The 25,650-nt window shown below is 44.3% G+C and overlaps 1 protein-coding gene across 1 annotated transcript in view; it reads left to right on the plus strand.

Annotated features, from left to right (window-relative positions):
* Positions 1 to 25,650, plus strand: part of LOC120638402 (RNA-binding motif protein, X chromosome-like) — an 88,362-nt gene continuing 62,712 nt past the window's right edge. Inside the window, exons 1-2 of the mRNA XM_039912207.1 lie at positions 1 to 34; positions 5,825 to 6,434. Of these exons, the coding sequence (XP_039768141.1) occupies positions 1 to 34; positions 5,825 to 6,434 (644 nt within the window). The remainder of the gene's footprint in view (positions 35 to 5,824; positions 6,435 to 25,650) is intronic.

The following is a 25,650-nucleotide window of genomic DNA, read 5'->3' on the forward strand; positions in this document are numbered from 1 at the left end:
ATGCCGCTTCTCAAGCAAGCTTTCTTTGGAGGAAGTAAGTGAATAGATAAGGCAATTGGGCATTGATTTGGGTAAGGCAGATGTTGGCCTGCTCCACTGGCACAAAGGGGATCTTGGGTAAGTGGGAAAGGAGATTTAACTGGAATTAGAATTATTATTATTATAAAGTGCCATTGCGTCGTTTCCGATTCATAGCGACAACATGGATATACCTTCTCCAGAACGTCCTGTCCTCTGCCATAATCCATAACCTTTCTAATGGTTTTTCCGTTACTGTTGTTATGGTCTCTATCCATGATTAGACTGTGAGCCTGTCATTGGGTAGGGATTGTCTCTATCTGTTGCCAAATTGTATATTCCAAGTGCTTAGTACAGTGCTCTGCATAGTAAGCGCTCAATAAATACTATTAAATGAATGAATGAATCTAGCTGCCAGTTTGCCTCTTCCATGTTTTCCCTCGACTTTTCCTAGCATTAGTGTCTTCTCCAGAGAATCAGTCCTCCTGATTATGTGTCCAAAATATTCTAATCTAAGTCATCTGGCCTTCCCCTCTGGTTTAATTTGCTCCAAAATCCATTTGTCTGTTTTTCGGGCAAGCCGTGGTATTCTCAAAAGCCTTCTCCAACACCTCATTTAAAAAGAATCGACGTTCTTTCTATCCTGTTTTTTCACCATCTGGCTTTCGGATCCATACATTGTCACTGGAAACTCCACAGAGTGGACAATTTCAAACAGCCATGACTGTGAGGTTGCTCTGGTGGTTTGGCGATTTGGAAAGTTCTAGGAGAGCCTGCATGGGTAAAGCCACATTGTTTTGGGCTGATAGTCCTCATTCCTGCAGGCTGGTCCCACAGTGGCCTGCTGATGAAGGCAAAAAGGGAGACATGTTCCTTCTCTTTGTACTGTCCATGCTGAAATGGTGCCTTCCTTCTATACTGATAGATGGCAGAGAAATGCAGTGATACACTCATTAATTTTATCAAAGCAATTTCAGTGTATTCCAATGACACGAAAATTCCACCTTAAAGGATGTTAGCAAGTAAGCAATTTGCAGTCCTTAAAAACAATGACCTAATGTGCACAAGACAAGCATACATCTGCTGAAGTAATTTGATTTTAGTTAAACATTTCCTTCAGAGATTAAGCCCTACATGCCAGAGTTTTGTTAAAAACAGGCATGTGGAAAAATGACACCTCTTTCTCTACCCCAGAAGAGTGAATTTGAGTTTTTAGAATCATCCTATTACAAAGTGGTTACATGTGAAAGAAAATATGACTTAATTTCTTATCAACATGAATTCATTAATTTTCACAGCTATATGAGATGTTGGAGTTTTTGAATGGTAAGACAGAGGTAGAAGGGTGAAGATAGCCATTTGCTAGTTAGTGCAGGGGCTGCTATTTTAAAGCAATTTACCACCATGTGATGATGGGGCCTGTCTGCTTCCTGATGGGGCCTGTCTGCTTCCAGCCCCGTCTGGAGGAGCAGGTCAGGCTTCCGGAATCTTCTGGCCTTACACTTCTTTGATTTTCTCCATTTATAGCTTGATGGTAAAATTGCCCAGGGTAACACAGCAAGTCAGAAACGGTCCGGAAAAGAACTTTAATTCCAGGACACTCTTCCAACTTTGAGGACTCAAGCCCTATTTGGAATGACATTTTGTTTCTCATATCATAAACAACCTGAAAAATTGGAAGTAAAAGCAATTTTTCCTTCTACCCATATTTGCATTTTTCTAATTCTTTGGATGAACATTTGGAACTCTAAGCAATACTAACCAAAGTGCATTTTCAATCAATTAATCGGTGGTATTCACAGCACCGTACAGCACAGTACTTTGTGTTGGTGAGTACTGTTGAAAAAAAACCAAGGTTTGCAGAAGAGAATAGGCAGGCTTAATGAACTCTGTTGGAAATTACATTCCACATTTGGCTCATGCAAAAAGACTTTTAGGGTCTTGAAAAGAGTACAGAAGCACTGGGAGAAAGCATGAAGAAGTTTACAAGGGGTAAAAATCATCGATATTTGGAAACCATTTGAGAAACTAAAATTTCAGGGGTGGTTTTAGAACAAGGGCTCCGCTGTTCACTGGAAAGAGCAATGCTCTGGAAATCAGGGGATATGAGTAACAATAATAATGACTGTATTTATTAAGCTCTTATGTTCCAAGAACTGTACTAAGCACTAGGGTAGACAGAAGATAATAAGGGCAGGCAATAAGGGGGCCTGTTCCAATTTATTTTAAACACTGGACTAAATAGTATGGTTTGCTTAAATTTCAGAGATCTGGCAATCTATGCCACTGTTTTGTCCATTAGAGCTGGTTTGAACATACCAGTGCACCAACTTCCCATCAACTTCCCCCACTTGACACTTTGTATTCAATCAATCAGTGCTATTTATTGAGCCCTTACTGGATGCAGAGCTCTGGACTAAGATGTGATCTCTGCCAACCAGCAGCTTTCAAATCTACTTTTCATCTGAGCAGACTTGTGCAATGGTGGTAATATAGCCTCAGTTACGATATTTATTAAGTGCTTACTGTGTATGAAGCACTGGGCCAAGATAATCAAATCGGGCACATTCCCTGCCTTCCATGGAGCTCTCAATCTAAGAGGTCTTGGGAGCGCCGGTTTAAAAATGAGGTGAGTGAGGCCCAGTAGCTGGCCTGGCCAAATTCATAGCGCCCCATCCTTGATTTCTGGAGGCAAGGAAGTTCCTCCTAACGTCTAAATGACATCTGTCCTGCTTAAAGTTTAGTGCAGTGCTCTGCACACAGTAAGGAGTCAGTAAATACCATTGTTTGACAGTTGAGTTGGAGGACAGGCAAAGGTGTTACTTCTGTAAGTAGGAGATGACAATTGCAAAATTATTGCAAGATTATTCTAGAGAAGCAGCATGGCCTGGTGGAAAGAGTATGGACCTGGGAGTCAGAGGACCCGGGTTCCAATCTTGGCTCTGCCACATATCTGCTGTGACCCCAGGGCAAATCACTTAACCTCTCTGTGTCTCAGTTACCACATCGTTAAAATGGGGATTAAATCCTACTGCCTCCTGCTTAGGCTTTCAGCCCAATGTGGGGCAGGGACCGCGTCCAACCTGATTAACATGTATCTACCACAGAGCTTAGAATAGTGCTTACTAAACACAGTAAACGCTCAAAATATTACAATTGAATGAAAAAGTCATCTTCTTTCGCCTGGCCCTCAATAAGCACAGAGTTAAAAAGTGGCCAGTATCGCTCCCTATTGCATAGGTCAAGCGGGCCGCCCAAAAAACCAAAGTGGTGGGAGGGTCGCCTTTTTCCTCTTAACCAGTTTTATTTTTAATAGTATTTGTCAATGCTTAATCTGTGCCAGGCACTGTACGAAGCGCTGGGGTAGAAGCCCAGTTGTCCATGCTTAATCTGTGCCAGGCACTGTACGAAGCGCTGGGGTAGAAGCCCAGTGTGGGCAGGGACTGTATTGCTGAATTGTACTTTCCAAGCGCTTAGTGTAGTGCTCTGCACACAATAAGCATTCCATAAATACGATTGAATGAATGAATACAAGCTAATCAAGTTGGTCGCAGTCCCTGTCCCACATGGGACTCGCAGTCTTAATCCCCATTTTACAGATGAGGGGAAGGAGGCACAGAGAAGTGAAACGACTTGTTCAGGGCCTTCCAGCAGACAAGTGGGGGAGGTGGAATTAGAACCCAGGTCCTCCCGACTGCCAGGGTGGTGCTCCGTCCACCAGGCCATGCTGGTCCCGGGGGTTTGGAGGCACAGAGAAGTAAAACGGCTTGGAGAAGCAGCGTGGCTCAGTGGAAAGAGCCCAGGCTTGGGAGTCAGAGGTCATGGGTTCTAATCCCGGCCGGGATTAGAAAAGCAGTTTAGAGAAGCAGTGTGGCTCGATGGAAACAGCCCGGGCTTGGGAGTCAGAGGTCATGGGTTCTAATCCTGGCTCTGCCACTTGTCTGCTGTGTGACTTGGGGCAAGTCACTTCACTTCTCTGTGCCTCGGTTCCCTCATCTGTAAAATGGGGACTAAGAGTGTAATGATCCCCACTTGGGACAACCCCCAGGGCTTAGAACAGTGCATGGCAGATAGTAAGCACTTAACAAAATGCCCCTATTATTACCATTATTATTATTGTCTAGGGTCTCCCAGCAAAGTTGGGGAGGCGGGATCAGAACCCAGCTCATCCCGACTATCAGGGTGGCACTCCGTCCTCCAGGCCACGCTGGTCCCGGGGGTTCGGAGGCACAGAGATGTGAAACGACTTGTCCAGGGTCTCCCAGCAGACAAGTGGGGGGTGCAGGATAATAATAATAATAATGCTGGTATTTGTTAAGCACTTACTATGTGCAAAGCACTGTTCTAAGCACTGGGGGGGATACAAGGTGATCAGGTTGTCCCACGTAGGGCTCACAGTCTTCATCCCCATTTTACCGATGAGGTCACTGAGGCCCAGAGAGGTGAAGTGACTTGCCCACTGAGAAGTGGCAGAGCAGGGAATCGAACCCATGACCTCTGACTCCCAAGCCCGGGCTCTTGCCACTAAGCCACGCTGACTTATCCAGGGTCTCCCAGCAGACGTGTGTGTGTGTGTGTGTGTGTGTGTGTGTGTGTGTATGTGGTTCAGGATTAGAACCCAGGTCCTCCTGACTACCAGGGCGGCGCTCCCGGTCCCCGGGGATCGGAGGCACAGGGGAAGTGAAACGACTTATCCAGGGAATCCCAGCAGACAAGTGTGTGTGGGGGTGCAGCATGACTCAGTGGAAAGAGCCCGGGCTGGGGAGTCAGAGGTCGTGGGTTCTAATCCCATCTCTGCCACTTTCATTCAATAGTATTTATTGAGCACTTACTATGTGCAGAGCTCTGCCCTAAGCACTTGGATTGTACAATTTGTCAGGATTAGAACCCAGGTCCCCCCGACTACCAGGGGACTACCAGGGCCGGCGCTACTTCCTCCAGGCCGCGCTGGTCCCGGGGGGGATCGGAGCCGCAGGGGAAGTGAAATGATTTATCCAGGGTCTCCTAGCAGACAAGGGGGAAGTGAGGATTAGAACCCAGGACTTTCCAATTACCAGGGCGGCGCTCCTTCCTCCAGGCCACACTGGTCCCGGGGGGATCGGAGCCACAGGGAAAGTGAAACGACTTATCCAGGGTCTCCCAGCAGGGCAAGGGGGGAGTGCAGGATTAGAACCCAGGTCCTCTCGACTACCAGGGGACTACCAGGGCGATGCTCCGTCCTCCAGGCCGCGCTGGTCCCGGGGATCAGAGCCACAGGGGAAGTGAAACGACTTATCCAGGGTCTTCCAGCAGGCGAGTGTGTGTGTGTGCGCGCGTGCAGGATTAGAACCCAGGTCCTCCCGCCTACCAGGGATGCAGCTCCTTCCTCCAGGCCGGGCTGGTCCCGGGGGGGATCGGAGCCACAGGGGAAGTGAAACGACTTATCCAGGGCCTCCCAGCAGACAAGGGGGGAGTGCAGGATTAGAACCCAGGTCCTCCCGACTACCAGAGGACTACCAGGGCGACGCTCCTCCCTCCAGGCCGCGCTGGTCCCGGGGGGGATCGGAGCCACCGGGGAAATGAAACGACTTATCCAGGGTCTCCCAGCAGACAAGGGGGGGAGTGCAGGATTAGAACCCAGGTCTTCCCGACTACCAGGCCACGCGGATCGGGGGGGGGGGTCGGTGAGGCTGTCCCCCTCCTCCTCCTCTGGTCCGTTGGGGGTCTCCCCTCGGCCGCCCCTTCCTCCTCCTCCTCCTCCTTACCTGGTCCCGGCCTCTGCCCCCCCCAGGACCGGCTCCCGCGGCGGCTCCCGGCCTCCCCTTAGCAACCGCAGCCCCGGCGGGCCGTAAAGCGGGCGGCCCCCGAGGCTTTGCGACAGCCTGCGGGGCGGGGCCGGCGTCACTCAGTTCCGTAGCAACCCGGGGACCAGAGCGCGCGCGCGCAGAGGGAGGGGCGTCCCCAAAGGGGAAGAGCCACCTTCTAGACCTCCGCCCTTCCCTCGGCCACCCCACTCCCACGCCGTCCAATCAGCGAGCGCCGCTGGCCGCGAGGGCGGGGGGAGTCACGTGCGCCGAGGGGAGGGCGGGCGGGGGGCCGGCGCAGGCGCAGTGGGCGGGGGCCTCGGGAGCGCGCCGGCGCGCGGCCGAGCCCGCGGCCGAGCAGTGTGCGGGGAGGGCGGGGAGGCGGCGGTGCCGGTCCTGCCGCTCCGCCCGCCGCTCCCGCGTCCCGAGCCCCGGCCGGCGGGGCCAGCGGCGTCCGGGGCTTGGCGGAGGGGATGAACGGAGGGCGGCGGCGCCGGGGGTCCGGCTGACAGCGGCGGCGGGCGCCGGGGATGCTGCGCCGCCGCCCGCGCTGGGACACGGGCTGCGTTGGGCGGCCGGTCCTTGCCCGGCTCGGGAGCAGGAGGAGGAGGAGGACACTGCGGCGAGGCTAAGGTAAGAGCCGCCCTTCTCCCGCCGTCGTCCCCACCCCCGGGGCACGGAGGAGGAACAGCGTTCACCACCTCCCGTCCCTCCTCGACCTCCTTCTTCCCCCCCCCCCGGGACCCTCATCCTCATCACCCCGGCCTCGGGGCCCAGGACGGGGACACCCCTCTCCGCTGGGGACGGAGATTATTCATTCAATACTATTTATCCCGCGTTTATTATGGACTAAACGCTTGGAATGGACAAATCGGTAAGAGATAGAAACCGTCCCTGCCCTTGGACGGGTTTACAGTCTAATCCGGGATACCCCTCCCCAACACCGGGGGTGGGGTCACCGCAAGGTCACCCCGGGGGAGACCCTGGCCACCGGCTTCCCTCCCCCCCCTTCCCGGGAACCAACCGGGTTCATCCAATAATTAAACTAATAACCAAGGTATCTCTTAATCCACACCTCCCCAGGTGGGCGGCCAGCCGGGTTCGTCTAATAATTAGGGTCATTTGTCAAGCGCTTGCTATGTGCAGAGGACTGTACTAAGCGCTGCGGTTGATAGAGTGACAGTAAGAAGGAGGGTATTTGCGAAGCCCTATGTGCCCAGCACTGTTTTAAGCACTGGGGTTGATACAGTTACAGTAAGAAGGAAGGTATTTGCGAAGCCCTATGTGCCCAGCACTGTTTTAAGCACTGGGGTTGATACAGTTACAGTAAGAAGGAGGGTATTTGCTAAGCCCTATGTGCCCAGCACTGTTCTAAGCGCTGGGGTTGATACAGTGACAATAAGAAGGAGGGTATTTGCTAAGTCCTGTGTGCCAGCACTGTTCTAAGCGCTGGGGTTGATACAGTGACAATAAGAAGGAGGGTATTTGCTAAACCCTATGTGCCCAGCACTGTTCTAAGCGCTGGGGTTGATACAGACAATAAGAAGGAAGGTATTTGCGAAGCCCTACGTGCCCAGCACTGTTTTAAGCACTGGGGTTGATACAGTGACAATAAGAAGGAGGGTAATTGCTAAGCCCTATGTGCCCAGCACTGTTCTAACCTCTGGGGTTGATAGTGACGATAAGAAGGAGGGTATTTGCTAAATCCTATGTGCCCAGCACTGTTCTAAGCCCTGGAGGAGATACAGTGACAATAAGGAGGGTATTTGCGAAGCCCTGTGTGCTCAGCACTCTTCTAAGCGCTGGGGTTGACAGAGTGATGATAAGAAGGAGGGTATTTGCTAAATCCTGACTTTGTGCCCAGCACTGTCCTAAGCCCTGGGAGAGATCGCAAGCAATCGGGTTGCCCCACGTGGGGCGCACAGTTTTAATCCCCGTTTTACGGACGAGGTCACTGAGGCCCAGGGAAGCCTAGGGGCTTGCCCAAGGTGTGGCGGAGGCGGGGTTGATAATAATAAAAAAATAATAACGGCATTTGTGAAGGGTTTCCTGTGTGGTGTGCCAAGCACTGTTCTAAGCTCTGGGGGAGATACAAGGAAATCAGGTTGTCGCACGTGGGGTTCAGTCCTCATCCCCATTTTACAGATGAGGTCAGTGAAGGGGGGAGAAGCGAAGGGGCTTGCCCAAGGTCACCCAGCAGACCCTGAGTTCTCTTTGGGCAGGGATCGTCTCTATCTGTTGCCTAATTGTGCATTCCGAGCGCGTAGTACAGTGCTCCGCACACAGTAGGCGCTCAATAAATAGTATTGAATGACAAGTGGCGGAGTCGGGATTCGAACCCACGTCCTCCGACTCCCAAGCCCGGGGTCTGGCCACCCAGCCACGCCGCTTCTCTGGGTCTGGGCAGGGGCCTTGGCGGGTTTCTCCCAGATTCCCCGCCAGAATTTTCCAGGGCTGCAGCCCGCCCGGGATGGGAAACGGGATGCCTTTTTATTTCGCCTTGGAATTTTGGGAAGCGTGGGAACGGTGCCAGCGGCGCTCCAGTCGACGTGATTTCCCGTCGGGATATCAGGGAGAGACATTCCGCCGCTTCTCCCGCCCTCTTGCCCGCCTTGCTTCCCGGGGACAAGTGCACAACGTTGCAACGGACACTGGGGTCACTAGCCACGGCCTCCCCGGACCAGTCCTTAAAGGCATGAAGAAGGAAGGCTTGGGAGGTGGGCAAGAGGGCACGGGGATTTAGGGCTGCACCATCGATCGATAGATCGAGGCACCGAGATGAAGCAGGGGTGGCAATTTGACCTCTTTAAATGATAAGGACGCCCAGGATCATTTGGGGAGAAAAGACCCTGTGCTGAGCAAGGCAGTATTTTGTATGCACAACGACGACTGTATCTGGGGATCAGCGCTTAGAACAGTGTTTGTCGCATAGTAAACACTTAGCAAATTCCATCATGATTACTCTTAGAAAATAGCAATACTCAAGCGCTTAGTACAGTGCTCTGCACATAGTAAGCTCTCAATAAATAGTATTGAATGAATGAATAAAACAGATCCTCTTCAATTTTCTCCCCTCCACGTTTTTTTAAGATATTCTGATCTGTGATGGATCTAGGCAGAGACGTTTTCTTTCCAGCTTATTGATCTTTCCAGTTGGGGTTGGATGCCGAAACGGTTTTCTGACTTATTTTTTTTAAAAAATTGCATCTTCACAAAAGGAAAATAGCGACAGGAAGGTAGAGTTTACTTTGTCTTAAACTTCCAGGATGTTTAATTTGACGACCTCGTGGTGTTTTTTTTTTTTCAAAACTAAAATTGGCAAGTGTGGGTTTTTTGGGGTTTTTTTGCCCTTTACCCATCAACTTTAATCATTTCCAACTAAAACGAATCGGAGGGGTCTCTGAATAATTCCAAAATGTCCCCAATGTTCTCGAAAAAAAAAAGTTGCTGTTGCTGAAATTTTCTAGATTCTTCCTGCAGGGGAGGGAAAAGAATCCCAATACTGCTGAACAAAGTAAAAAGAATCCTCAAATCCTTTATGGGGTGTTGTTTTTATATCATATTGTGTGTTCTTCACAGCATCCTGCTGGCCTTGACTTTGTCAGAATATTTTGGTTATGGTTAACACACATTTTTCAGACTTATTTATAGTTACCCTATACCCTAATGTGACTTTGAGACTTAAAATGGAAATTTTGGCCCCCTCAAAATCTAGGATGTGTGAGTGCATTTTATATATTGTTGTGCCTTTGAGCAGCTTTCACTGTATACTGAAGTAGTACTTTTTGTATTCTGGATGTCCTTCAAAAGCAGAACAGTGATAAGAACATAGATAATGTTGACAAAAGCCTGGATTATAGGGACTTCTTGCAAGTATTTTTTTTCCTCTCTGACCGTGTTTTCTTTATCAAAATGATCCACTTCTGTTCACTTGTTATCCTGATTGATGTATTTTTATCCCTTTTTTGGGCAGGGAAAGCAGTGTTTTTTAAGCGCTTAATACTATATTGCCCTTAAAGTTATTGTGTAAAACTCCAAGTGGACAACTTATTTAATTCAACAGCCTTTGTGACTAAATTCACTGGCTAAAATGAAAACTTTTCAATCGTATAAAAATTGAAAGGGAAAAACTGAAGACTTTTTTCTTAAAAAAAAGCTTTCAAAAGAGCCAGTAGGAATCAGTAATAAAATGTCTTTATTGTCGATCTTAAATACTGTTTTGAAAGGAACCTGTTTGGCGTGCTGCTAGTTTGTCAATATGTGGTCTTTATTGAGCACTTACTGTGTACAGAACATTGTACTAAATTCTAGGGAGAGTAAAATACAACAGAGTTGGTAGGTTCCCTGCCCACAAAGCATTTACAGTCTAGAGATAACTTATTAATAATGTTGGTATTTGTTAAGCGCTTACTATGTGCAGAGCACTGTTCTAAGCGCTGGGGTAAATACAGAGTAATCAGGTTGTCCCACATGAGGCTCACAGTCTTGATCCCCATTTTACAGATGAGGTAACTGAGGCACAGAGAAGGTAAGTGACTTGCCCACAGTCACACAGCTGACAAGCGGAGGAGCCGAAATTCGAACCCATGACCTCTGACTCCCAAGCCCGTGCTCTTTCCACTGAGCCACACTGCTTCTAACATAGGCTCTGTGTCAGATAAATTTTGCTTGGAATGAATAAATGATCAATAATAGTATAACATAGTGATGGAGTCCTTTTTTGTGGTGCTTAAGTGCTTACTGTGTCCTAGGCAAGATACAAGAAAATTAGTTTGGACAGAGTCCCTGCCCCTCACAGGACTCACAGTCTAAGTGGGAGGGAGGAGGATTTAATCCCCATTTTACAGATGAGGTAATTGAGACCCAGAGAAGTGAAGCTTCTTGCCTGAGGTCACACAGTAGACAAGTGGCGGAGCTGGAATTAAAGTCCAGATCCTCTGACTTCCCCAGCCTGCTCAAGTTTTTTAGACACATTCAGCCTTGTAGCACCTCTAGTACTATAATTGTGGTAGTTATTTCCACTTTACAGATGGGGGTGGAGGGGTGGGGGGAATAGAGGGGAAACTGAGGCCCAGAAGTACTAAATGCCTTCCCCCAGTTTTCCCTCTGGAAGTTAGTTATCAAGTTGGCAACAGGACCCATTTTCCTGGATTCTGTGTCCCATTATTAACCAATCCCTTTCTTCTAGATGTCAGCATTTTTCATTGATTTGGAGAATGGAAAAATATTCAAGTGTTTACTTGCTTTATAAATTCACTAAGGGAATGAATCTTCAATTCCTCCTTCATTTTTAAGGCCATAATATTTAGGGTGAAACTTGAGGAGCTTTACCATATGCATACCGGCATTCATTATTGCCCCTTTAGTTTGTTACCCTTAATCCTGAGCAAAAAAGGGCAACCTAACCCGGGAGCTAACTAGTCAAGTATGAGCCCTTCTTAGGACCCTTTGTTGGATAGGATTGTATAGCATTGTTACCAAGGAACACCTTCAAAATCCTCGTAAAAAACATCTCCAAGAGGCCTTCCCTGACTAAGTCCACATTTCCCTTATCAGTCCCCTCCTCTGTGTTGCCTTTGCACTTGGCCATGTACTCTTTAAGCACTTTGGGTTCCCCAGTCCTACAGCCTTCACGTACCCATAACCTTGTAGTCTCCTCGTCCCTCTCTCTGTGGGATTCACTCTAATGTCCATCTCCCCCTGAGGATTGGGATCCTGTCTGCCAACTGTATTGCATTGTACTTTCCTAAGTGCTTAGAACAGTGCTTTGCATATAGTGCTCAATAAATATCATTTCTTGATGGAGTACACCCTTTTTATGAAATTAAATTGACTCAGGGTAAATATAAATGGTCTGAATGATGCCTTGAATTCATTTATGACTTTTTCTCAAGATTTTTCAGATTTTTTAATCCTCACAATATCCTCCTGATGCAGTAGGGAGGAGGAGTTTTACAATTTGGGAAAAGGAGGCACATTAACCAATTTAAAGTAATCCAGCAATCAGCGTGTCAGTAGGGAAGCAGTGTGGCTCAGTGGAAAGAGCCTGGGATTTGGAGTCAGAGGTCATGGGTTCGACTCCCGGCTCTGCCACTTGTCAGCTGTGTGACTGTGGGCAAGTCACTTAACTTCTCTATGCCTCAGTTACCTCATCTGTAAAATGGGGATTAACTGTGAGCTTCACGTGGGACAACCTGATTACCTTGTTTCTACCCCAGCGCTTAGAACAGTGCTCTGCACACAGTAAGCGCTTAACAAATACCAACATTATTATAGTTAAAGTCTAGTTGTCCCCTTGGTCTGGAATTCTTTCCATTGTATCCCATCACTGCTTCATATACCTATAGAGGACAGTACATTTCATCGCTTTGGGAGAGGATTATTGGCTGGTTGAGGAAAATACCTTTTTACAACAGATGAGAGATTCATTTATGCTATAATATGAAGGCCTTAACATCTGGTTGGATTTAAAGAAATCCTGTCCTGATTGAAAACCCTCTGTGATTTAGAGGATATAACGTTTGCGTGAATGAAAGTATACATATAAAAATGTTTTGTGGACAATTTATATTTGTGTTGAAGAAACAATTCTGTTGCTGTAATTTCCCCTAGGGATTATGAAAATTTATTGAGTGGAATTGGAATTACAGAATTAGTGACATATTTTAAACTGGAAAAATGGAAAATATCACCTTGACACTTTGATCTGAAGGACATCACAAACTAAAACTTTATTAATTCCATAAATTTTTAAAAAACATATCTTAATTGTGTAGTGGGCAATGTTACATAGTTAAAGCTTCTCTTTCATTTAGGATCATGCTATGTGTTTAACTGACCTGTTCTTCCTCAAATAATAGAAAAATACCATAGAAGTAGAAAAAAAAACCATGGAAAATTAAGATATTTTAAGCTTTTCAAGTGGTTTTAGTTTTAGGTTGTAACAGCAAACCTGGGGTTTACTGATTGGTGGAAAGACAAATGTGGGGATTTTGCTCCGGGTGAACATTTATGCGTTCAGAATGAACCACATTTCTTTCCTTGTAAATAATTGTGATTGCAAATTTGGAATGGCTATCTAAAATGTCGGTATAAGAATCGGTGGTTCTTCAAGTTTTTGGAGTTGAAATTCCCATGTATAGAAGTGCTCCTACAGTGTTGACATGGAGAAATGATTAGCGGTTGTGAGCACATATAATTTTGAAATCTTTTTATGTAAATTTTTTATACACTTCAAGTAATCATTCAAACAGAAGAAGCAAGAGTGAATTCATATTCTATCAAAACACATTAATCAGTGGTATTTACTGAACACTCAGCATGTGCCGAGCACTGTCCTAAGTGCTTGGGAGAGTACAATACAACAGAATTAGTAGATAAGTTACCTGCCCACATGGAACCTATCAACCATTAACTGAATGAAAACCAATTGGGTTTTTTCCCCTCCTCCTTAGACTGTGAGCCCCTGGTGGGTGGGATAGTCTCTGATTATCTCAAATCAACCCTCACATTTAGCCCCAGGCTTGGCTTAGAGTAAGTGGTTAGTAAATGCAATTATTATCATTATTTTGGGAGGATGACTGTGAAGTAATAGGCAGCAAAGATGATAGCATACTGGTTTTCATATCTGTGTTTATAATGTAAATTGCAGTATTATTTAGATTTTGTTGCCCTATTTCAAAGTAAATGAAAACACAGCTTTAATTTGTGAGTGGTGTGAAGCAATATAGTGTATTAATGAATTTCCTGAAAAAAAGGTGTGTTTAGAATGATAGGTGTGATTCATTGCTTGAACCAAGTGTAGCGCTTGCTCATGTAAATCACTTTAAAGAAAGTGTTATGCATTTGTGTGAAATATGGTACTAGCATGTTTTTGCTGTGGGGTCATTCAACGGGCAACTGCAGTGCAATTCGACTTGTACAGTGGAAAAAAAAGAACTAGCTGTGCTGTGCCATGAACAGCTGGGTTTGGAAAAAAAGATCCTATTCTTTCATTGCAACCAGTAACAAATCTTTAACCGTTTTTCTCTAGAGAGTTTTATTTTCGGATTGAAGATGATAGCTTTACGTTTCAGAAATAAACCCGTTGCCTATAGCGGTAACTCCTTCAGAACTGGACTGTTTTTGTTGAAAATATTAGGCAGTTTTGCTTCAAGGTCTGCTTACTGTTTAAATGATTGAGATATCCTCTTCTTGTTTTTAATAATTGTGTTTATTTGGGCTGTGAGCCCCATGTGGAACAGAGGTGGTGTCTGACCTGATTATCTTGTACCTACTCCAGCACATAATCAAGTGCTTGGCACTTAGTAAGTGCCTAACAAATACCACCGTTATTACTATTACTATTGCTATTATTATTTATGATCATTTTCACTAATGTGATTAAATGTGCAGTGGCGGAGAAGAGGCAGAACGAGAATAAATGAACATGGGAAAGGCGATCTCAGAAATATAATCAGCTAGTCAGATTAAATTGTGTAAAAAAAAAATCAAGCTAATGCTTTTGTAGACCATTAAACCCAAGATGATGTCAAATTAAAATCACATAAAGACCACGATGTGATTTGATTTAAATTTTTTGGTGCAAAGGAAATGGTTATTTATCCGACTTGGATCCTACTTTTTAGGTTGCTTACACCAAGAGATGTTCCCCTAGTATTCTTTCAATCCCAGGTAATATGCCCCGCTCTGCATGCCTGTCAGGTGAGGCTGCCATTGTGAGCATGTGGTGACATGGGCCCTTCACTAATTTCAGTGCCACTCTGTTTTCAGTGGGCAGGAGATACATGACTTCCTTCCTGTCCTTTTATAGCTTTCCTACAATGCTTTGGAGAGGAAGACTTACTTCATACTGACCCTTATATTTGCTAATGACATGCTTCCTGTGAATCATTGACAGACAATTCACAATACTATTGATACTTTGCGGCTCACAAGTGTTTGGTCAAGGTCCGTTTGCTTTGATCTATCCAGTTACTGACTAATAGATAGATAAATGTCTTGATTTTGCAAATAAGCACTTAAAAAAAAATCAAGTCAGGTGACTCTTATAGTAAGGAAATACCTGCAAGCGATCAGTGGTGAACGTTTCTGACTAAAGAACCATTAAGGGGTCTCATGTAGAGAACAGACTTTGCAGGAAACCTGGAAATAGCTGGCTGCTGTAAATGACTGTCCCATGACCACATGGCACCATCCAGTTATCGCCCCTTCTACCTCCTACTGTTCCTCTCAAAACATCTTTTTCTCCATTTCTCTCCTTGACCCCCTGCAATCAGGCTTCTTTCCCCTTCACTCCACACAAACTGCCCTCTCTAAAGTCACCAGTGACCCCCTTCTTGTCAAACCCAATGGCCTCTATTCCGTCGTAATCTTCCTCGACCTCTCAGCTGCCTTCGACTCCATGGACCGCCCCTTTCACCTGGAAACATCACCTAACACTGGCTTCTCTGATGCCAACCTCTCCTGGTTCTCCTCTAATCTCTCTGACTGCTCTTTTTATGTCTCTTGCCAGCTCCTCCTCTGCTTCTTACCCTCTAACTGTGGGGGTCCCTTAAGGCTCAGTTCTAGGTCACCTTCCATCCTCCATCTACACCCATTCCCTTAGAGAACTCATTTTCCCTCATGGCTTCCACTACCATCTCTGTGTGGATGATTTCCAAATCTACCTTAACAGCCCTGACCTCTTGCCCTCCTTTGCAATCTCACATTTCTTCCTGGCTTCTTGACATATCTACCTGGATGCCCTTTGACTTCTCAAACTTCACATGTCCAAAATGTAATTCATCTCCTTCCTCCCCACAACTAACCCTGTTTTCCCCTTGACTTTCCCATCACTGTAGGCACCACTACCACTCTCCCTGCTTCACCAGCCCATAATCTTGCACGATCCCAGACTCATCTCGCTCATTCACCCCACATATTCAATCCGTCACCAAATTCTGTTGACTCTACCTTCACAACATTGCAAAATTCTGCCTTTTATTTTCCATCCACACTGCTATAATACTGATCCAAGCATTGATCATATCAAAGCTTGACTACTGCATCAGCCTCCTTGCTGACCCCCCTGCCTTCCGTCTCTCCCCACTCTAGTCCATACTTCACTCTGCTACCCAGATCATAAATGTGTTTTTATGTAAAATTCTTGTGTACTTCACCTTATACGTTCGTTCGCTAATTGCATCCACTGACCCAATCAAGCAATGTATTTTCCACTGTGCCAAGCACTTGGGAGAGTAAAATGCAACAGAGTTGGCAGGCATTTTCCCTGCCTACAACAGCTTAAAGTCTAGAGACAGACATTGATAGAAATAAGTAATTTACAATATATAATTTAAATATATGCCCTAGTAGGAATGTAGCTGTCATGGATGAGAAAGCGCAGTTGGTACCATTAATGTAAGCTCCTTGTGGGCAGGGAAAGTGTTTTGTGCTCTGGTTGTACCTTATCAACCACTTATTACAAGTGCATTTGCACCCAGTGGGCACTCAACAAATACTATTATTACTGTTTCATGCAGGGTCCCTGTCTGATCGTTCCCACCCGCCTCTTAAGACTGTAAGCTCCTTGTGGCCAGGGAGGGTGTCTACCAACTCTGCTTTTTGTACTCTCCCAAGCACTTAGTTCATTCATTAAGTATAATTTTATTGATTCCTGGCAGGTCCAACTGCAGGCCACAGGAGAAATAGCAACGGCTGTTTTCTCTCGGTTTTTGAATGTGGAGTGTGTCAGCCACTCAGAATTAGCCCTTTGCGAATGGTGGAACACTCAAGGAAGTAGTGACATTGAACCTAAGTCTTCACCTATATGAAATTTTCCTTCCCATAAAGCGGGTGAATAATGCCATCATTAGGGATCCCTAAAAAAAATCCTATTATTCATTTCTTATGACAATATCTGATTTAGTAACGAACAGTGCCAGGTACCATTTGATAACTACTCTAAATGTAGCAAGTTAAAATAGCCAAACTCACCCTAAAAAGAAAAGCAAGTTAGTCAAACAGCATATCAGGTTTACCTTTAAATGTGATTCAGTGATATGAGAGTCATATTCATGGGTTGATAGTATCTATACATGATAGGAACTCCACCTAAGAGGATGAATTTCTGGAGATTAGCATCTGTGCCCTGTGTTTTTTCTGTTTGTCACTTAGGACGTTATTATTTATATTTACCTACAGTCAACAATAGGTGTATCTTTTCTAGTGTTTTAACTGAGACCTCTCAGAGTACATGTTAAAACACCCAGCTCTCAGCTAGTGGCATTTTTTAGTAAACTGTTTGTAATATTGCCAAAAGAGGTGAAGGTCTTGGAGGGGATAATTTATCACGGTGGTTGGAAGATACTTAAAAAATGGCTCAAATTAGTGTGATTTGATGTTACATACCTTACTATTCTTAAGATGTGGTGAAATATTATTACAGAGTTGTGAGATGTTTTGAAAACTTTGCAGGGCCAGAAGATAGGTAGATTTCCACTGTCACCATCATCTTTTTAAAAAAGACAGACAGCACCAGCCTCATTTGAGAACAAAAACTCCTCCAAACTACAAATGATGGTAGTTCTAGGACACTATACTCTTCTATATTACAAGAGTTGGGTACTTGTGAAACTTCATGTAAAGGAAACCTCATATTGTAATGCCTGTTTGATGCCACATATATGTGTACGTGTATGTTCTTTGATGATACTGCATCTGGAATCCAAGCAAGCTTGCAGTCAGAAGACTGATCTCTAGTTGCTTGATCATATTCTTTCCAAATGTTTATGGAAAACAAGCATTATCGCACAACTCAGTTTACCTGTGGGGTAGTAGAACAAGTCTTGTACATTTGTTTTTTATTCTCAAATTTCTAATGCAGTTCTCTCTACGTGTTAGGAGCTCAATAAATTCTGCTGATTTATCAATTTGCCTTTATCTAGAACAGTACTTCCCAAACTTAACTTTTATGCGGGACTGGCTGGTTCTCACTCACCACCAAAGATCTGTGCACCACAACACTCCCTGTTTTCAAACGGTTCCTAAGAATCTCACCTCCATTAGAAAGCCTTCCCTGATAAATATACACTACTCCAGTCTTGTCCACTCAAAACCACCCTTGCAGTTTCATGCCTAGTAATGTGCCTGTGTTTTTATACATTATTCAAATATTTAATCTTCATTTGTATTCCTAGTCTCCTGCGCCTACTATTTGTAAATATTTTTGATTCTTGTACCCTCTTTGCAGATTCTTGGAGGGCAGAGCTTACCTTGATGCATACTCAGAAGATACTAAAGAAATATTTGGGTAGTGGCACATTTATCCCTATCTTCCCAGGGTTAGATCTTTAGGGAATTGTCACATCCAAAAAATTTTTTCATGTAGTACAACTGAAGTCAATTTATTGATTTTTTAAAATTACTACGTATCTTTCCAAATTAATATTGCCAAAATACTCACCCGAGCTTTTGTTTTTACTATATGGACACAATGTACTTTCTATGGTATATGCTAGACAAAAGCTCTTAAGGGCAAGGTGGTGGAATGCTTTACAGCCAATGGTACGGAGTTTTTGTTGGATGCGGAGGTGGATGGGCAACCACTGGAGTTTTTAGAGACGCAGGGTGACACATTCTGAACTTTTTTGTAGAAAACCTTAAGGGTTTTTAGCCTAATTACAACTATTTACTCACATGGAATTAAAATTGGATTTTTTAATGTAGAGACATTTCAGTTAATTCACTACCTAGTGTCTTGAGTGGCAAGCTTGTAACTATCCCAGTGCTTAGGGCAGTGACTGGTACATAGTAAGCGCCTAACAAATACCAGTTTAAAAAAAAACACCCAGCAAAAAACCTAACCTGTCAAAAGTAATGAGTGAACTCCAGTGAATAGCAATTGTTTAGTTCTGCCATTACTAGTTCCTGTAGACTAAGAGGCTAGGCTCCTTCTCTAGACTGTAAGCTCCTTGTGGTTAGAGAATGTTATTTCCAAGTCTCCCTAGTATTTAGCATAGTCCTCTGCATGCAGTAAGTGCTCAGTAAATACTATTTTTTATGGTATTTAAGTGCTTACTATGTTTCAGGCACTATTTTAAGCAATGGGGTAGATGCAAGGTAATAAGGTTGGACAGTCCATGTCCCACATGGCTCTCACAGTCTTAATCCCCATTTTTTACAGATGAGGGAACTGAGACACAGAGAAGTGAAGTGACTTGCCCAAGATCACACAACAGACATTTGGCAGAGCTGGGACTAGAACCCAGGTCCTTCTGACTCGCAGGCCCATGTTCTATCCACTACACCATACTTCTTCTCCAATTGATTGATTCATGCAATCATTTATTGAGCGCTTACTGTGTGCAGAGCACTGTACCAAGCGCTTGAAAATTACAATTCAGCGGTAAAGAGACAATCCCTGCCCAGACCAGGTTTACTGATTGATGAGTTCTGCTGCCTCTCTGGAGTCATGGGTCCAAATCCAGATAGACACAGAATGAGTTTGAACTGGATCAGTCCTAGATCATCTTCAGCTGAAGGCTCTTTGAGAAACCAGATCACTTGTACCATTATTCTTCTTGTTTACCTGCTACATCCCAGTTTTTTTGGGGGGAATTCTCTCATCTCGTGATGTTTCTTCAGTTTGTCTAGTTGCAGTATATGCTGCAGCCAATCCAACCTCTTCTGCCTCCAAGCTGTTTATCTCTGGATATGTCAGTAGGACCAGACCTGGTCATTATTCAAATGGGTGACCTCCAAAGAAAATAGAGGGGGTTACATTAAATTGTATTCATTGGTGAGTCACTAAGAAGGACCTTTCTTCTGAGTCAGTCCTGAATTATAGCTTTATTATGTTGGGGAACACCATGCTCTTAAGGATGTGGCTTAGATGTAAAGTCAAGATTGTGAACATTGTAAGCATTAAGCTCCCATGACATGGTTTATAAAATGAAAATTTTCAATTAAAGTAAATATTATTTGGTTTACCTCACTTCTCTAAGAGACCTACATTCATATGTCAGCCTAAATTGTGTAAACTGCTGTTATATTTCACTGGAGCACAGGCAAGTGTTTTCTGTGCTTGAATACACGAAGATAGGGAAAGTGGGATTTTTCTTCAAAGGAGCTATAAACATTTAATACCTGTTTCAAATAAGGTCATGGCAAGGTGAGGGTATTTAATCTTAATTCTCCCATGTATTGAAGAGAGTGTGTAAATTCATGAATGCGAGGTTGGGGTTAGCATACAGAGTAATGGAAAGCGCACAGCCATGGGAGTCAGAAGATCTGTGTTCTAATTCTGGTCTTCCACTTGCCTTTTGTGTGACCTTGACCAAGTCCTTTAATTTCTGTGCTTCAGTTTCTTCATCTGTAAAATGAGGATTAAATGCTCACTCTTCCTCCCACTCTGGATCTGGCCTGATTATGTTGTATCTACCTCAGTGCTTAGTATGGTGCTTGGCACGTAATAAACGCTTAAATATGACAACTCATCACCTCTCCTTTATTTCATGCAAACTTGAATTTACACACACTTCAAAAATGGAAGAATCAAGCACTTAGTTTGATCTCGATGTTTTGGGGAGACTGGAACAGGAAAGGGTTGGATAATTCCATTCAGCAGAGCTGGAGAATAGTTTAATCACAAATGGTCATTGGGAAAACTGGGTTTAGAATAAGTCTCATGCTTGGCCCATCACTATGGACGTTTCAGAAGGCACTACTGATATTAGACAATTACAAAGGGAATAAACTGTATGATCTGGGTCTCCCAAAGAGCCCTGAACTCTCTCTCCCGCTCTCCGGTCTCGCATCTCCTCCAGTCTTCAAGACATCTCTACTTGGATGTCGTCCCATCACCTCAAACTAAACATGTCCAAAACAGACCTCTTTATCTTCCCTCCGAAACTCTGTCTTCCCCCGACTTTCCCATCACTCTAGACGGCACCCCCATCCTTCCTATCTCATAAGCCCGTAACCTTGGCAGTATCCTTGACTCTTGTCTGTCATTCAACCCACATATTCAATCCATTACTAAATCCTGTCGGTCCTACCTTCTCAACATTGCTAAAATCCACCCTTTCCTTTCCATCCAAACTGCTACCATGTTAATGCAATCACTCATCCAGTCCTGCCTGGATTACCTCATGAGCCTCCTTGCTGACCTTCCAGCCTCCTGTCTCTCCCCACTTCAGTCCATACTTCACTCTGCTGCCCGGATCATTTTTCTACAAAAACATTCAGGATGTGTCACCCTGCATCTCTAAAAACTCCAGTGGTTGCCCATCCACCTCCGCATCCAACAAAAACTCTGTACCATTGGCTGTAAAGCACTCCACCACCTTGCCCCCGATCCCCTCCCGCCTCACTCCACTTCTCTCCTACAACCCAGTCCACATGCTTTGCTCCTCTAGAGCTAACCTTCTCACTGTGCCTCGATCTCTCCTGTTTTACTGCCGACCCCTAGAAAACGTCCTGACTCTGGCCTGCAACGCCCTCCCTCCTCAAAAGTGACAGACTGTAACTCTCCCCCGCTTCAAAGCCTTATCAAAGGCACATCTCCTCCAAGAGGTCTTCCATGATTAAGCCCCCCTTTCCTCGTCTCCCACTCCTTTCCACATTGCCCTGCCTTGCTCCCTTTGTTCAACCCCATCCCGGCTCCATAGCACTTATTCACATATCTGTAATTTTACTTATTTGTATTGGTCTGTCTCCCCACCTCTAGACTGTAATCAGCTCATTGTGAGTAGGGAATGTGTCTGCTCATTGTTGTATTTTACTCTCCCGAACACTTAGTACAGTAAGTGCTCAATAAATATGATTGATTTAAAATACTTTAAATGAGTAACAATGAAACTTTTGGCCAAAGGATAACTTTCCACTTTTTTTTTTGGGCGAGGGGTGATGTAGTTCATGCCAGAAGATGTTTCATCTCAGATGTTGAAGTCGGTTCTTTGATCATTTTGCCTCTATTTTTGCAGTCTATTTTTATTGGCTTCCCCAATTCCTTCTAGTCAGAGCAAAAACCTGTGAAAAAATTATCTTCCCCTTGTGTCACATTGGAAACTTAATTTGCTTTTTCTCAGCTCTTGCCATTAATTTTCTTCCCCTTAGTCTGCGTGAATTGCAGATTTCTTGCTGCCCTTTACAAGTCTATAGCATTCTGCTGCCAATGGTGACATTTCTGCTGTATTTTGCTTCTTCCCTCCATGTTCAGAGTTTTATTTATGTGACTTGTACCTGTCTCTCCCTCATTTTTAAGTTTTTTATGTCAAGTGCTATGCTTGGCACGGCATCCGTCCATCCATGTTCTTTATCTCTTTGGCACAGATTTTTAAAAACATAATCTTTTACTCATCGTCCTGCCACAAAAGCTTTTCTGGGATTTAAAGTAAAATCTATTTCATACTTCTCTTATTTCTCTCTACCTCAGACAGTTTTCTTGGATCACTTATCTTCGTCTGTTCTGCTTTGTGTTTCCTCTCCCTAGCAATGTTTTACCTGGGTTGGAAATTCCAACTCGTTAGCTAGGAATCATGTCTATATTTAGCCCTCCACAAGTGGTATTAAATAGAAATAGTTGTGTATCTTACCCTGTAACTGCAGGGTTAAGGCTGTCTATATATGTTTGTGTGTATGTGCACACATATATATTATACACACACACATATGTGGGTATATATATATACTTTTTCTGCTTCCAAGTCTGAAGTGGTTAATTCTGAAGTATGTGCTGACGTGGGAAACAATGTGAGCCAGTTGCTTTGGTCAATTGGGTGTGGCTCCAAAGGGGCCTGCTTCTGATGTTGTTCATTGCTCCAACTAGGAAAGGGCTAATTATAGAGACAAACTGTAGGGAAGGAAGAGAAACAGGGTCAATTAGAGCATCCAACACTGTTTCCTCTAAATTAGTAGTTGGGTTAAATAGATAAAAATAATAAATAAGCAACCAGTGAATACAAAAAGGCAGCTACCAGCTGAAAAACAAAGTGAAAAATGATGAAAGGGTAATTCTGCCACTTCTTTCATAATTTTCGCTTCATATTTTTCAAGTAGATCAGACTAAAATGATTACTTCATGGAAAATGAAATTCCTTTTAAGGAAGAAAGGGCAAGGATTTTGCATTTCTCATGAGCATTATATCTGTTGATGAATGATGTGGGACCATAGATTGTCAAGGGGTGGGGAGGTACAGATTTTTTTGAAACTAATGATGATGCTTTTCCTTACAGAGAAATTTCACTGTTTCCTACCTTCCAGCTGTAAAGGTCCGCTCTTCCTTTCCTCACTACTTCACACTTCCTTCCCCTGCCACCAGCCTTGATTACTACTGGCCTCCTTGCTGACTTCCCAACCTCCTGTCTCTCCCCACTTTTATTTATTTATTTATTGTTATTATTGTTACTTTCATTATTATTTATTATTATGGCATTTGTTCAGCGCCTAGTATGTATCAGATGCACATCTAAGCACTGGGGTAGATACAAGTTGATCAGGTTGAATACAGGTCCTGTCCCACATTGGGCTCTCAGTCTATGTAGGAGGGAGAACAGATATTGAATCCCTGTTTTACAGTTGAAGAAACTGAAACACAAAGAAGTTAATCACATGCCTAGGGTCTCCAAGGAGGCAAGTGGCAGATCTGGGATTAGAATGCGGGTCCTTTTGACTCACAGGCCTGTTTTATATCCACTAGGCCACACTGCTTCTCATTTATTCAAAAGAATAGCAAGAATTAGCCCTCAGCTCAAAAGTCACTTGTACAACACAGTGTACTAAAGACCCGATTCCCTGAGAAAGTGGCATTTAAGTCCATATTTTTCTCTGCATCCCAGATCATTTTTCTACAAAACTCTTCAATCCATGTTTCTCCACTCCTCAAAAGCCTCCAGTGGTTGCCCTTCCACCTCCACATCAAATAGAAACTCCTTATCATTGTCTTTAAAGCACTCAATCACCTTGCCCCTTCCTTCCATACCTCTTTGATTTCCTGCTTCGCCCAGCCCACACACTTTGCTCGACTAATGCCAGCCTACTCATAGTACCTCGATTTCTTCTATCTGACCGCCGACCCGCGCCCTGCCTCTGGCCTGGAACTCCCTCTCCCTTCATATCTGCCAGATAATCTCTCTCCCCACCATCGAAGCCTTATTCAAATCCCATCTCCTCCAACAGGCCTTCCCCGATTAAGTCCTCATTTCCTCTTCTCCCACTCTCTTCTGCGTCACCCTTGTACTTAGATTTGCACCCTTTATTCACCCCAGCCTCAGCCCCATACCACTTATGTACATAGCTGTAATTTATTTATTTATGCTAATGTTTGTCTTCCCTTGAAGAATGACAGCTCTTTGTGGACAGGGAATGTGTCTACCAACACTGTTATATTGTCCTCATCCAAGTGCTTATACAGTAGTCTGTATTCAGTTAGCATGTGTCTGTTTGTTGTTGTACTCTCCCAAGGCCTTAGTACAATGCTTTGCACACAGTAAGCGTGCAGTATGATTGAATGATTGTTATCCAAAACGTGTAATGTAGGTTCAGGCGGACAGGTTTTAATCTCCAGGGCTTGTTGCATCTTGATCAAAGCCCTTAAATACATTATTTGACCATCTCCCTCCATTGCCTCCCCACCCCCACCCCACCTCTTACTGTGGTTATAGTAATTAGTTCCTTAGTGAATTTCCTCCTGTCTCTGCCTTATTTCAGTCAAGAGAAGGGATTATCATGGCCCAGTGTTGCAATCTTCTTTCCTGACAGAATCAGGAGTGACAGGATTGCCACGCAGGTAGTGAGTTCCCTCCCATCATGTAATGGAATCATCTGTCCCGATGAACTGCGCCAGGCTGGGTCAGAGGTGATTCCCTGGTCACTGGGTTCAGAGGTGATCACACAGTAAACTTATCCCAGAAAGTATACTTGGGGCAAAAAATCAGTGGTTGCCTAATTGAGTGGTCAGCCAGCCATGCTTTTTTAGCCCCTTGGTTCTTTCTTACCTCCCTCTCCAGCATCAGTGCTCCCTTGGGCCAGTGGTTCCAATATTTCCCTCAACAGGTGAGAGAGAAGTGACCACTACTGCTGCTACTGGTTACCTTAGGCTGGGAGCCCTTGATGGATGTAGTGGGTCTGGCCTGATTATTTTGTATCCATCCAGCACTTAGTACAGCGTTTCGTTTAATATGGTGCTTTGCACATAGTAAACGTTTAATGAACACTTACTGTTATGATTATTATCCAGATCTCCTGCCTCTGGGAAGCCTTCTTTCTGTGTTTCCAAGGGAGTTGCTGGCATCAGAAGCAGGAACAGTTTTCTCTTCTACAGCATTGATTTGCTGTTGCGTCTCCTCTTGCTGAACTCAATCAGTAGTATTTATTGGTCACTTACTATGTGCAGAGCACTGTACTAAGCACTTAGGAGAGTACAATACAGTAGACTAGCAGACCCATTCCCTGCCCATATGGATACCCCCCTTCATTTCAGAAAGTCCAGGAAAAATGCAGAACAGCTAATGGTACTAATGTATACTGCTTTGATTTTTGTATCTCCTGGTATTGTCTGAACCATGCTCACTTCAAAAAGATTGCTTTGAACATTTTTCCAAGTGCCTTAGAATAGAGGATCTTAGTGGGGAAATACAGTGTCTTTGCTAAGCATTAGATATTTGGTGTTCAGGTATTTGTGGTTAGGAAGCGGACAGATGATACATTACACAAACACTTTAAATGGCCTGTTTTAAGAAAACATCTATTTTTGGACATTTTGAGTGATTGCTCTAAGAATCTTAAATAACAATCTTTGTTCAGCAATAGTATTCAACTTTGTATCAGCAAATACTTGAAAAAAGTAAGATTTGCATGTTAATAAGA

The sequence above is a fragment of the Ornithorhynchus anatinus genome, chromosome 5 (genome assembly GCF_004115215.2).
Source record: "Ornithorhynchus anatinus isolate Pmale09 chromosome 5, mOrnAna1.pri.v4, whole genome shotgun sequence".
Classification (NCBI taxonomy): domain Eukaryota; kingdom Metazoa; phylum Chordata; class Mammalia; order Monotremata; family Ornithorhynchidae; genus Ornithorhynchus; species Ornithorhynchus anatinus.